The 14,082-nt window shown below is 46.2% G+C and overlaps 1 protein-coding gene across 1 annotated transcript in view; it reads left to right on the top strand.

Moving 5' to 3' along the window:
• Positions 1 to 14,082, top strand: part of LOC306930095 (glutamate receptor 4-like) — a gene marked incomplete at both ends in the record, with an annotated part of 197,277 nt that overhangs the window by 125,539 nt on the left and 57,656 nt on the right. The window contains 2 exons of the mRNA XM_079510838.1: positions 9,150 to 9,334; positions 11,539 to 11,592. Coding sequence (XP_079366964.1) covers positions 9,150 to 9,334; positions 11,539 to 11,592 — 239 coding nt within the window. The remainder of the gene's footprint in view (positions 1 to 9,149; positions 9,335 to 11,538; positions 11,593 to 14,082) is intronic.

Raw genomic sequence — 14,082 nt, 5'->3', positions numbered from 1 at the left:
TCGTCCAGTGAAACATTTCACACAGCAGCTCCACCGTCAATGAGTGTTGACAACTAGTTTACAGATTAACTTGTTAGGATGAAGGCAGGCTGATGTTTAGTGTATTGGACAAGTCTTTTTATAGAACATTTGCACGGCTGTGATGTCATTGCATGATTATGTCATATTGTCACGCAATCTGATTGGCCATTTGACCAAGACAAACTATGTCAGTACCATCCATATTTGGGCATTTTTTCCACTGGATCATTCTCACATGGAGAAGCTTCTAGGTCCATTATATATTTTTGAGGGGTGCTAGCCCCTCCTATATACAGGTTTAATGTTTGTTTTGTAAACGCCATTGACTATGAAGGGAGAATTTACGTCATAATGTGCCTCATTACATCATATTGTCTCTTTATTGTTAATGGCGTTTAATGTTTGTGTTTGCACCGTTTGTTTTACATCACCATTACATCACCTAATCAACATGAGTTAGACTTTAATATATTAGCGCCCCTCACTTCACACAGGTGTGATTTATTTTTAAATAATACCCACATTTGTCAACAATGTTTTCCCCACTATGATAGACCCCCCACCCCACCATGATATCTATTCTTCGTTTTCTTGTGAAAAGTCATGATGAAATATTACAGAAGAGTACCTCAAGTTGCCATGTATTGCTGTACTGTAAAGTATTTTTATGTAATATTTTACATTGAGTAAAATATTCCAGAGTTTAGTGTTCTAGGGTAAGGCATCGTCTGCACGTCGGCGTCTCGTCTTTCTGTTGCGTCTTATTTGTGAAGCCATAATGTTTCCATACGATGGATTGAACTTTTTATTTGTGAAGCCATAATTTTTCCATACGATGGATTTAACGTTTTATTTTATGGGGAGGAGCTAGTCTTCTTGGTCCGACTGCATCTGGTTTGTTGTGAAGATAGCCGGGCGAGTCACCGCAAGTCACCACATCTTCTGCTCTTCTGGTTTATACGCCCGCCTCTGCAACTGTATCGCTGATTTCCACAGCACACATCCACAGTAGACACGCCCACACAGCTGTTTCTGTACAGCACACATCCACAGTAGACACGCCCCCACAGCTGTTTCTGTACAGCACACATCCACAGTAGACACGCCCACACAGCTGTTTCTGTACAGCACACATCCACAGTAGACACGCCCACACAGCTGTTTCTGTACAGCACACATCCACAGTAGACACGCCCACACAGCTGTTTCTGTACAGCACACATCCACAGTAGACACGCCCACACAGCTGTTTCTGTACAGCACACATCCACAGTAGACACGCCCACACAGCTGTTTCTGTACAGCACACATCCACAGTAGACACGCCCACACAGCTGTTTCTGTACAGCACACATCCACAGTAGACACGCCCACACAGCTGTTTCTGTACAGCACACATCCACCGTAGACACGCTCACACAGCTGTTTCTGTACAGCACACATCCACAGTAGACACGCCCACACAGCTGTTTCTGTACAGCACACATCCACAGTAGACACGCCCACACAGCTGTTTCTGTACAGCACACATCCACAGTAGACACGCCCACACAGCTGTTTCTGTACAGCACACATCCACAGTAGACACGCCCACACAGCTGTTTCTGTACAGCACACATCCACCGTAGACACGCCCACACAGCTGTTTCTGTACAGCACACATCCACCGTAGACACGCCCACACAGCTGTTTCTGGATCCGTCCATTCTCTCTAGAACGGATATGCAACCTGGCAAAACAAATCGACATAATTTTGTTTTTTAATATTTACAGTACCACAGTTATGGCCGCCGTGTTAAAAGGAGCTGAAATTGACACATCGTTATCCATGACATCATTATGTTATTCAGTTTTATTTATTGTCTCCTCCACCCGAAGGCATGGGGAGAGTATGTTTAGACCTGCCTCCGTCCGTCCGTCCGTCCGTCCGTCCGTCCGTCCGTCTGTCCGTTCGTCCGCGTACAGCTAATCTGCACCACCGTTGTCCCGGTCGATGCCAAACTGTGCACACCCACTCCCTGGATGCCAACGACCAACCTCTGCCCCAACTTTTCTACAGCGGCCTGTTATAGCGCCACCATGAGGCAGATTTTAGCAAAACACACGTCTTTATATTACTCGTATACATTTTATCCATACATCAATTCATCAATCGGTTTACATTATCTCTATAGTCATGTGATCAACACAGATCTGTTTGATTTTTCATATATCACTCCTACACATTTTGTCCAAACATCACAAATGGTATTATCCTGGTGGAGACCTGTTCCCTGAGGGACACTTTTTCTAGCTTAATTGTATTTATTTCGCTGCTTATTTGTTTTGTTTAGAAGACTATGTTATTTTCTCAGCTGCTGTTGCTAGTCATGGCTGCCAGTTCCCACCTGATGTTGTGTGGGAGTTCAGACTGATCCAGACCGTACTGAATAACTGCCAGATTGCATAATGTCTTGAGGCTAGGACTGAAGTCTAAGACATACAGGTCACCTGGTCTGTTGTTTGCTCCAAAGAGGATGATACGATCTCCCACCATGCAACAGCACATATCGTCCATCCCATGCTGGTGTTTCCCCTTGGGCTCAACCTTCTTCCAGGAGAAGGTCTCTGGACTGAATTTCCACACATCATTGAAGGTCTTGTAACAGTTCCTGCCACCAACTATGTACAGCTCTCCATTGTAGGTAAAGGCTAAATACAAACATCTTTGTCCCGATAATGGTGGAGAGTGACATTCTAAAGCAGGAGGTGGAGTTCCTCTGGTGTTAATTAAAGTCCAGCCCATCGTGGTGGTGTCCAACTTGTAGATCATTAGTGTCTCCAGTCTGGTTTCCTCCTCCATGGATAAACATGACCTTCCCCAAAACACAGGCTGAGTGGTTCCTCCTCCCTTCTGGGACAGTCCCAGAAACCTGTGGTTTGAACCATATGTGGGCGTCGACATCAAATGCATTAATCACATTGCAGTACGTATTCCCTCCCCAGAGGTAGACAGTATATTCTATCAGCACAGCTGTGTGGCCGTAGCGCCTGGAGGGAACCTCAGGGGTCACTGGGTCCACTTCCTCTAGCATAAAGACACTGTGTTGAAGACGTGTACTTCAATGTGATCTCTTTCCCTCTGGTTTCCGTCTCCTCCAAAGCAGTAGATCTCGTGTCCGACCACCACAGCAGCCTGGTCCTTCCTATGTTCTCCTTCCAGATGGATCGTCCAGTGAAACATTTCACACAGCAGCACCACCGTCAATGAGTGTTGACAACTAGTTTACAGATGAACTTGTTAGGATTAAGGCAGCTCGGTTTCAACGTAGCCAGTTGCTAACTAATGTTTAGTGTATCGCACAAGTCTTTTTAAAGAACATTTGCACGGCTGTGATGTCATTGCATGATGTCCATCATCCATATTTGGGCGTGTTTTCCACTGGACCGTTCTCACATGTCCCAGGAATGGCTGGACCAGGAGAATCTTCCAGGTCCATTATATATTTTTGAGGGGTGCTACCCCCTCCTATATACAGGTTTAATGTTTGTCTTTAGTTCAATGTTTGTTTTGTAAACACCATTGACAATGAAGGGAAAATGTACGTCATAATGTGTCTCATTACGTCATATTGTCTCTTTATTGTTAATGGCGTTTAATGTTTGTGTTTGCACCGTTTGTTTTACATCACCATTACATCACCTAATCAACATGAGTTAGACTTTCATATATTAGCGCCCCTCACTTCACACGGGTGTGATTTTTATTTATCCTCATGTTCCGTGCTCAGCCAATCAAATAATCACTATGGGGTGCTCAGCCAATCAAATCATCACTATGGGGTGCTCAGCCAATCAAATCATCACTATGGGGTGCTCAGCCAATCAAATCATCACTATGGGGTATACAAAGCTGTGCATAGGAGGGCCTAGCACCTCAAAAACAACACAACAAAAAGATCATCATCATCACACTCCGTTCACATGTATGGAAATCAGATTTATTTGATGTGGCCATAAAAAAGAAAAAGGCCGTAAAGTGGATCGATCAAATTATAACAATTTACTCATGGGGATCTAAAGGTCAGAGGTCAGATCTAAACGTCAGAGGTCAGATCTAAAGGTCAGAGGTCATTAGACGAATGAGTTTTATCTTCTGTTCCTGAGGGATTCTCACAGCCCTCTAAACCATGTCGCCCAATTTCATGAAAAACGACACCACAGAACTGATAAAACTGGTGAGATGGTGGAATATTCACGTCAACAAAAGTGATCTACGACCTTTGATCTCTAATAAAAAATATAAAACATCCACCAAATGACATCGTTGGCAGGTAATGAGTTTCATATGCTGACATTCCCTCATTGATTTTTAGCGCCCTCCAGGGGCAGGTCAATGTTTTCGTGTTTCTTGTTTAGGGGTTTCTGTTCATAAAGTTCCACCTTTGAATGCTCCAGGTGTTTCCTATCAGCCAATCAAGTGATTACTAGCAGCTTTATGCTTAGTTCAGCCACAGTAAAAGAAGGCAGCTTCAGTTTGACGTCCATCCTGGTTCTTTATGTCCTCGAGAAGCAACGGTTTTTTCACTCTTCTGCTCTCACCACACGTGTATGTATGTGGCTCTGCAGCGAGCTAAACATAGCTTCTGTTAACAAAGCAGCCGAGACAGGAGCTGAACTTGACACATCATTATCAATGGCATTATGTAATTAGTCACTGTTTAATTTATTTTATTTTATTACTTGTTTGTTTGTTTAGAAGACTATGTTATTTTCTCAGCTGCTGTTGGTAGTCATGGCTGCCAGTTCCCACCTGGGAGTTCAGACTGATCCAGACCGTACTGAATAACTGCCAGCTTGCATAATGTCTTGAGGCTAGGACTGAAGTCTAAGACATACAGGTCACCTGGTCGGTTTTCTGCTCCAAAGAGGATGATACGATCTCCCACCATGCAACAGCACATATTAGTGATCCTATGTGGGTGTTTCCCCTTGGGCTCAACCTTCTTCCAGGTGTCTCTGGACTGAATTTCCACACATAATTGAAGTACTGGTTCCAGTTCCTGCCACCAAATATGTACAGCTCTCCATTGTAGGTAAATGCTGAATGATCATAACGTCCTTCTGGAACCTACTATCACCTACTATGTCCATCATTCACAGTTGGACAGGAATGCCCTGGACCAGGAGAAGTTCCCAGGTCCATTATATATATATTTTTAGGAATGTTTTTGAGCGGCCCTCCTATATTCAACTATTGCAGGCCCGGATTGGACGGTCTGGCAATTCTGGCATCTGCTAGGACCAGTCTGAGCAGAAAAAGACCCCCCAAAAATGAAAGAGAAACAAAATAAAAATAAAAAACACCCACCATGGCCGGCCCGCGGCCCTATTAGAGGATTGGGCCGGCCCAGTCCATTCTGTCCATAAGGGGGGGTTGGGCCGGCCCAGTCCATTCTGTCCATAAGTGGGGGTTGGGCCGGCCCAGTCCATTCTGTCCATAAGGGGGGGTTGGGCCAGCCCGGTCCATTCTGTCCATAAGGGGGGGTTGGGCCGGCCCGGTCCATTCTGTCCATAAGGGGGGGTTGGGCCGGCCCGGTCCATTCTGTCCATAAAGGGGGGTTGGGCCGGCCCGGTCCATTCTGTCCATAAGGGGGGGTTGGTCCGGCCCGGTCCATTCTGTCCATAAGGGGGGGTTGGGCCGGCCCGGTCCATTCTGTCCATAAGGGGGGGTTGGGCCGGCCCGGTCCATTCTGTCCATAAGGGGGGGTTGGGCCGGCCCGGTCCATTCTGTCCATAAGGGGGGGTTGGGCCGGCCCGGTCCATTCTGTCCATAAGGGGGGGTTTGGCCGGCCCGGTCCATTCTGTCCATAAGGGGGGGTTGGGCCGGCCCGGTCCATTCTGTCCATAAGGGGGGGTTTGGCCGGCCCGGTCCATTCTGTCCATAAGGGGGGGTTGGGCCGGTCCATTCTGTCCATAAGGGGTGGTTGGGCCGGCCCGGTCCATTCTGTCCATAAGGGGGGGTTGGGCCGGCCCGGTCCATTCTGTCCATAAGGGGGGGTTGGGCCGGCCCGGTCCATTCTGTCCATAAGGGGGGGTTGGGCCGGCGCGGTGGAGGAGAGGTGGAGACTCTGTTCCCCCTCGGCTGCTGATGTCGTTGGCCCGGTCTGACTCTGACGTGAGCCAATTAAAATAAAGCTGGAGGGATACAGATTGAATGAATGCAAGTGGTGACAGGAGGAAGACAAGTTAATGAACACATTATGAAGGTAAAGGGCAGTGTTGTTTTTGGCAGCAAATTCTGATTTTAGTTTTAGTCATATTGTCTTGAATAGTTTTCATTTAGTTTTGGTCACATTTTAGTCACCTGGAATGTTTTAGTGTTAGTCTAGACTAAATGTCATGCAATTTTAGTCGACTAAATCTACAGTTGATTTAGTCGACTACAATGTGTTTTGGCTGGCCTGGATGGTGTCGTAATGATTGATTTTACACTTGATGAACCAAGCATGCAAACCAAGTGTAAAATTACTTATACTGGATCTCTGGTCCACTAGTCACTTGCAAACATTTTAGTCTAGTTTTTATTTGTTGATGAAATTGTCAATACATTTAGTCTTAGTCTTAATCATCATAGCTTAGTTTTCCTCCGTGAAAAAAGGTAGTAGACGAACATTTTTTGTCTTAAGGTGGCCTTACACTAGCCGATAATCGGGCATTTGAAATCTGACAGCACCACACACTACAGGATAATCGGAGCGGGGCCGAGCAAATATCAAACATTCTTGATGTTGATCGGGCCGATCCCGATCGCGCGCGGGGGGTGCCCGATTGAGTCGGACACCCCCCGAGCGTCAAAAATGCCCGATTATCGGCTAGTGTAAGGCCACCTTTAGTTTTAGTCGACGAAATGGTGTTTTTTTTAAATCCACGTATACGTATGTGGCTATGCAGCGCGTGTAGCAACGCAAGTACACCGGTGTGTGTGTACACACAGACGCACACATAACATTACCATGTTTAAGACAGTAGTGTGTTTACATTCCTACTAACAACAACAACAGTACATGTTCAGGGCAGGTACAGGTTATCCTGTTAGCAGATCTTCAGAGATTACATGAGACAGAATGTCTCCTGAATCCCAGACACCAGTTCTCTCTCCTGTACGAATGTCAGTGCTGTGATATCGTGTGTGTGTGTATGTGATATCGTTCTGTTTTACATTACATTTTATCGTATGTGATATCGTTCTGTTTTACATTACTAACACGATAGAATGAGATTCGAGGCCGCCTTTACCATGTGCACGCACGCACGCACGCACGCACGCACACACGCACGCACACCATATCATATTGTTTAGTGTGAGATACACAGACTAGCGACTGGACAGCGGTGGGCCGTCTAACACAGGATCTTTTTTTATGATTAGACGGGATGATTTAGATCACGAGTTATTAACGTTTTAAGATTTTCGTCGGCGGCGGTTAAACAGGGGGGGGAACATTTTCGATGACGTCCCACTGTTACGCAACATCGAGGATTGCACAACAGGCGCTCCGAGGCTGTGGAGCGATCGGTTATATCAATGAACTTGCCCATGTCTTGTGTGTGTGTGTGTGTGTGTGTGTGTGTGTGTGTGTGTGTGTGTGTGTGTGTGTGTTGTACAAGTGTGCGCGTGTGCCTCTGGCATGTTCTTATCTCTCTCTCTCTCACACACACACACACACACACACAGACACACACACACACACACACACACACACATGCAGTCCCAGTGGCACAGAGCGACATGCCTCTAATGGGGAGCACAGGTGTGAGGGGGGGGGGGGTGCAGGCAGGTGGCCACGGAGCAGGTTAATCCACTAATTGGGAGCGCAGGGAGCCGTGTGTGTGTGTGTGTGTGTGTGTGTGTGTGTGTGTGTGTGTGTGTGTGTGTGTGTGTGTGTGTGTGTGTGTGTGTGTGTGTGTGTGTGTGTGGGGGGGGGGGGGGGGGGGCATTTAAAGGGGGACATCTGGTCCTGTAGGGGAACAGACCTGCCTCATACTGGTTTACTATCTGACGCACACACAGTCACACACACACACACACACACACACACACACACACACACACACACACACACACACACACACACACACACACACACACGTCAACATATAACCCCCCCTGGTGTTTCACTTCTATGGCTGGTGTCGACGGAGGGACTGTTTGTTTTCTATCCCTTCTGCTCAGACTGAATGTAAACATGTTTACACTCAGTTTCTGTTTCATGTCAAGGAACCATCAATCATCAAGGCAATTTATAATATTTACTATAGTCCTACTAGACCCCAGGAAATGACATCTGGCCACAAAAGATCACAGGATCTATTGAATGTCAAGGGGGAGGTGACAAACGGACATGTTGAGCCTACAACACAGTATATGAACACCCCCCTAATATTTCCCTTCACATTCAGTAGATCCTGTGATCTCGCTAAAATCGCTGAAACAAAAGAAAGCAGCACAATGCAAAAGAATAAAAACTCATCTTCAGGTGGTGGAAATAGTTAAACATGTTCTCATTTAAAATGTCCACAGCAGTTAGCACAGACAACGTCTCGTAACCCTTCTGTTTAGCTAATTTGGCTCTAAGCCTCCTGCCTGGAGGTAACAAGTCAAATTCAGAGCGAAGAGGGTGGTTGGACTCATTAGAGGAGTAGAAGTAGAGGGTGGGTGGAGTCATTGTGAACCTGAACTGCCTTTTTTGGTTATGGAGAGGTTGTATAATTATGTATTATGCAGTTGCAATGGTTTGTCTCCAATGATCTCACTGGCCTGGTTGACTACCTGGCTGAGCTTGATTTTAATTCTTAACTGACGGGTGTGTTCGTGTCTCTCCCCAGATTATAGAAGGTTTAAATGACTAGGTCAGTTCGTGTTCTCCCCAGGTTACAGAGGGTTTATTACTAGGTCTGTTCGTGTTCTCCCCAGGTTACAGAGGGTTTATAACTAGGTATGTTTGTGTTCTCCCCAGGTTACAGAGGGTTTATAACTAGGTCTGTTGGTGTTCTCCCCAGGTTATAGATGGTTTATAACTAGGTATGTTCGTTTTCTCCCCAGGTTACAGAGGGTTTATAACTAGGTCTGTTCGTATTCTCCCCAGGTTACTCCATCCTCCAGGCCATCATGGAGAGGGCGGGGCAGAACAACTGGCAGGTGAGCGCTATCTGCGTGGAGAACTTTAACGACGCCAACTACCGCCGCCTGCTGGACGACCTGGACCGACGGAATGAGAAGAAGTTCCTGATCGACCTGGAGGCGGAGCGGCTCGTTAACATGTTGGAGCAGGTGAGGCTCGTTAAGGCTCTTTAACATGCTGGAACAGGTGAGGCTCGTTAAGGCTCGTTAACATGCTGGAGCAGGTGAGGCTCGTTAACATGCTGGAGCAGGTAGCGACCAAATATGGTCATTAATGACTCGTTAACATGTTGGAGCAGGTAACGACCAAATATGGTCATAAATGACCTGGAGGCTCGTTAACATGTGTGATGCTACCATATATGGTCATAAAAAATCATACCTCGGGTGGTCTGCGATTCTGTCCTGTGATAGGACCGCTTATCCGTGAGCTAACGTCCGGTTTAAGGCCTGCTGGGGTAATTTTTGCCCCTTGGATAAAATAAGACACTTCACTTTAAAACACCCTCATGTCACATGGGTGGACCCAGACTGAAAACAACAGTTATACAACGTTATAAAAGTAAAAAAGTAAAGTAAAAGTCCTCCACAAAAACACTTGTTCAGAAGATCTCTTCTTCTTCAATCTGTCCTCTCTGTTTCCTGTTCTCGAATCTGTCCTCTCTGTTTCCTGTTCTCGAATCTGTCCTCTCTGTTTCCTGTTCTTCTTCAATCTGTCCTCTCTGTTTCCTGTTCTTCAATCTGTCCTCTCTGTTTCCTGTTCTTCAATCTGTCCTCTCTGTTTCCTGTTCTTCTTTAATCTGTCCTCTCTGTTTCCTGTTCTTCTCCAATCTGTCCTCTCTGTTTCCTGTTCTTCTCCAATCTGTCCTCTCTGTTTCCTGTTCTTCTTCAATCTGTCCTCTCTGTTTCCTGTTCTTCTCCAATCTGTCCTCTCTGTTTCCTGTTCTTCTTCAATCTGTCCTCTCTGTTTCCTGTTCTTCTCCAATCTGTCCTCTCTGTTTCCTGTTCTTCTTCAATCTGTCCTCTCTGTTTCCTGTTCTTCTTCAATCTGTCCTCTCTGTTTCCTGTTCTTCTTCAATCTGTCCTCTCTGTTTCCTGTTCTTCAATCTGTCCTCTCTGTTTCCTGTTCTTCAATCTGTCCTCTCTGTTTCCTGTTCTTCTTCAATCTGTCCTCTCTGTTTCCTGTTCTTCTTCAATCTGTCCTCTCTGTTTCCTGTTCTTCTTCAATCTGTCCTCTCTGTTTCCTGTTCTCCAATCTGTCCTCTCTGTTTCCTGTTCTTCTTCAATCTGTCCTCTCTGTTTCCTGTTCTTCTCCAATCTGTCCTCTCTGTTTCCTGTTCTTCTCCAATCTGTCCTCTCTGTTTCCTGTTCTTCTCCAATCTATCCTCTCTGTTTCCTGTTCTTCTCCAATCTGTCCTCTCTGTTTCCTGTTCTTCTTCAATCTGTCCTCTCTGTTTCCTGTTCTTCTCCAATCTGTCCTCTCTGTTTCCTGTTCTTCTCCAATCTATCCTCTCTGTTTCCTGTTCTTCTCCAATCTGTCCTCTCTGTTTCCTGTTCTTCTTCAATCTGTCCTCTCTGTTTCCTGTTCTTCTCCAATCTGTCCTCTCTGTTTCCTGTTCTTCTCCAATCTATCCTCTCTGTTTTCTGTTCTTCTCCAATCTGTCCTCTCTGTTTCCTGTTCTTCTCCAATCTGTTGCACGTTAAAGAAGATTCACGCGTTTCGATTTAATTTCCAACGTGTTTGTCTCCCCCTTGTGGCCGTGACTGGAACACCAGCTGGTCTCCCATCCCATAGAGTTAAATTATTCAGGAAATCTCCAAGATAGCATCTGTCACATGTGCGTGTGCGCACGCGTGTGCGTGTGCATGTGCGTGTGCGCGTGTGCACGTGCGTGTGCACGTGCGTGTGCGCCAGATGTCTCCACAGGTATCGTAGAATATGATAAATAGACGTTATGAGGAAGCATTTCTTTCCTGTTTCCTCATAAGTTCAAATATAGCCGATCTACAAGCTCACAACGTGTCAATGTAGATCCGCTAGTTGTGTGCATGTGCATGTGCATGTGCATGCGCACATGCGCGCGTGCGTGCGTGCGTGCGTGCGTGGCTGTAAGAGGCTTCCAACAACTTGGGATGCCAAAAATGAGCTGCTAATAAACGGCTCTGTGCAAATATATCTGTTCTGCCAAATATGGTGAAGACTCTTATCTCTGAAGTGGACACAACTAAATGATTGTGTGTGTGTGTGTGTGTGTGTGTGTGTGTGTGTGTGTGTGTGTGTGTGTGTGTGTGTGTGTGTGTGTGTGTGTGTGTGTGTGTGTGTGTGTGTGTGTGTGTGTGTGTTCTCTCCTCAGATCGTCAGCGTGGGTAAACATGTGAAAGGTTACCATTACATCATGGCCAACCTTGTGAGTAAACCTGTGTTTATTTGTGTTTCTTTATTTCTTTGTTTGTTTGTTTGTTTGTTATAGCGCTCGTTGAAGATCACTCAACGGCCCTGCGTACCACCAGGCGTACCACCTGTTTTGAATTTGCACATAATACGGGAGGAAGCAGGAGGTTGCTTTACAATTTACAATGTAGTCGTTTATCAGACGCTCTTAATCCAAAGCAATTTACATTAAGCAAGAACAAAAAGCACGACAATACATCCATCACAAGTAGTTATCATGAAACATGCGTAAGCTAAGAACGTAACAGTGGAATATTTATATAATGAAACTATACATATATACTATACATATAAACTACACTATACTATATTATACTGTATGTACTATAAAGTGCTATGACTACATAAAATGCAATTCTAGTGCCGTCTACGTAACATGCTATAAGTCTGTATCAAATGCTATCTAAGTCTACATAAAGTGCTATCTAAGGGGCTAGGGCAAGTGCTACGGGCCATGATGGAGTCTGAAGAGGTGGGTTTTCAGACAACGGCGGAAGATTGGGAGTGAGGCTGCATTTCAGATTGCAATGGGAAGTGTATTCCATAGTTTTGGAGCCAGAAGGGAGAAGAGTCTGGGATGTGTGGAGCGTTGTCCCGGCATTTTTAGTGAAGGTACTTCCAGCTTCCCTGCGTCGGCTGATCTGAGTGCGCGGGAGGGTTTGTAGAGTACGATCATACTTGTAAGGTATACGGGGGAGCCATGCCTTTGGTTGCTTTGAATGCCAGCATCAGAGTTTTGTATTCTGTGCGGGCAGCGACCGGGAGCCAATGGAGGGAGCGGAGAAGGGGGGAGACGTGTGAGAATTTTGGCTGGTTGAAGACCAAGCGAGCTGCGGCTCAGTTGGAGGGGCTTAAGTGCACATGCCGGTAGGCCAGTAAGGAGGGAGTTACAATTGTCAAGTTTTGACAAGACTGTTGTCTGGATTAGGAGCTGGGCTGACGTGGGTGAGGAACGGGGGGGATAGAAACAGTTGTGTGTCATCGGCATAGCAGTGATAGGATATATTGTGAGCCGAGATGATAGTGCCAAGGGATTTAGTGTACAGTGAGAAAAGGAGGGGACCAAGTACAGATCCCTGTGGGACCCCAGTTTGGAGGGTACGGGGGGATGATAGCAAACCTTTCCAAGAAACCTGGTAGGTTCATAACTATAAACTCTATGATCTCCATGAGGCTCATAACTATAAACTCTATGATCTCCATGAGGCTCATAACTATAAACTCTATGATCTCCATGAGGCTCATAACTATAAACTCTATGATCTCCATGAGGCTCATAACTATACACTCTATGATCTCCATGAGGCTCATAACTATAGGTGACATGGCGTCTGGTAGCTCTCCTCGGCTTGCTGCTGCTGCGGGAGCGTTTTCCAGACTTAAACCGGAGATTTATACTACTACTGATGGAAGAGTAATAGTTGAAGATGAGCTACTAAACTTCATCGTGATAAAAATGAGAACTTTGAGTCACGATGAGATTGTGTTGCTGGCGACGAGCAGTTTCACCTCGGAACGGATAGAAGCTGCTAAGAAGGCACTGTTTGCAGTATGTCCCAATACAAATCAACGCTGCACTAACTTTAAAGGCCAACAAAAGGACAGCAATAACGTTAAATTGTGCCTAAAAGTGCTAAATGAGTGTGGAGAAGACATTCCAAGATTTGTCTCCCACTTCCTGGATGATCTGCCTCCAGTCTCATTCAACAATTTGGATGTACCTGCGCTCCTCGGCAGAATGGAACAACTCAATTCTGACATCTGCTGTATGAAAAGAACCCTTGAATCCCAGGGGAATGTTTGTGAAAACTTGCGGGAGGTGACAGTTGCCATAGATGACCGTCTGACTGCTGTGAAGCAGCCGCTTCGTTTAGCGTCGGACCGAAGACAGCGGCGATCGACAAAAACAGCAGCGGCCACACCCCGAGACAGCGGCAGCATACAGCCACAACGCCGGAGGCTCGAACACCGAGTCATAACCTGGAGCACCATGGTGAAGGAAGGGGGGCGGTTGAAGTCGGTGACAGCGAGCTCTGCTTCCATACATCAACGTAAACCTCAGCCTGGCCAGCCGGGTAAAACGACAGCAAGACGAGAGCGTAATAAGACAGGCATTACTGGAACCAGTACTGCTGGTCATATAAAAGCCATCACAACTAAAATGGTGAGTGTCTTTGCAACAACATTTGACAAGAGTTTGGAGGCAGATACCCTCTCTGGCTACTTGAAAGAGAAGCTGGGACGTGAGGTGAAATGTCGCAAAATGTTATCGGCACAAAGCAGATTTAGCTCTTTCTGTGTCACTGCTGAATGCAACAATATAGCGGAGATGTACGAGCCAGAACTGTGGCCAACAGGCTCCTTTGTACGGCGCTACTATAAACCTCGCCAGTCTAGAGGTGCTGTTGTGGGGGGGTCGGGTGGAGCCGGGGGAAACTCCAGCTCC

This window comes from Electrona antarctica, assembly GCF_951216825.1.
Source record: "Electrona antarctica genome assembly, chromosome: 9".
NCBI classification, from domain to species: domain Eukaryota; kingdom Metazoa; phylum Chordata; class Actinopteri; order Myctophiformes; family Myctophidae; genus Electrona; species Electrona antarctica.
This window is presented reverse-complemented; position numbering and strand designations above follow the sequence as displayed.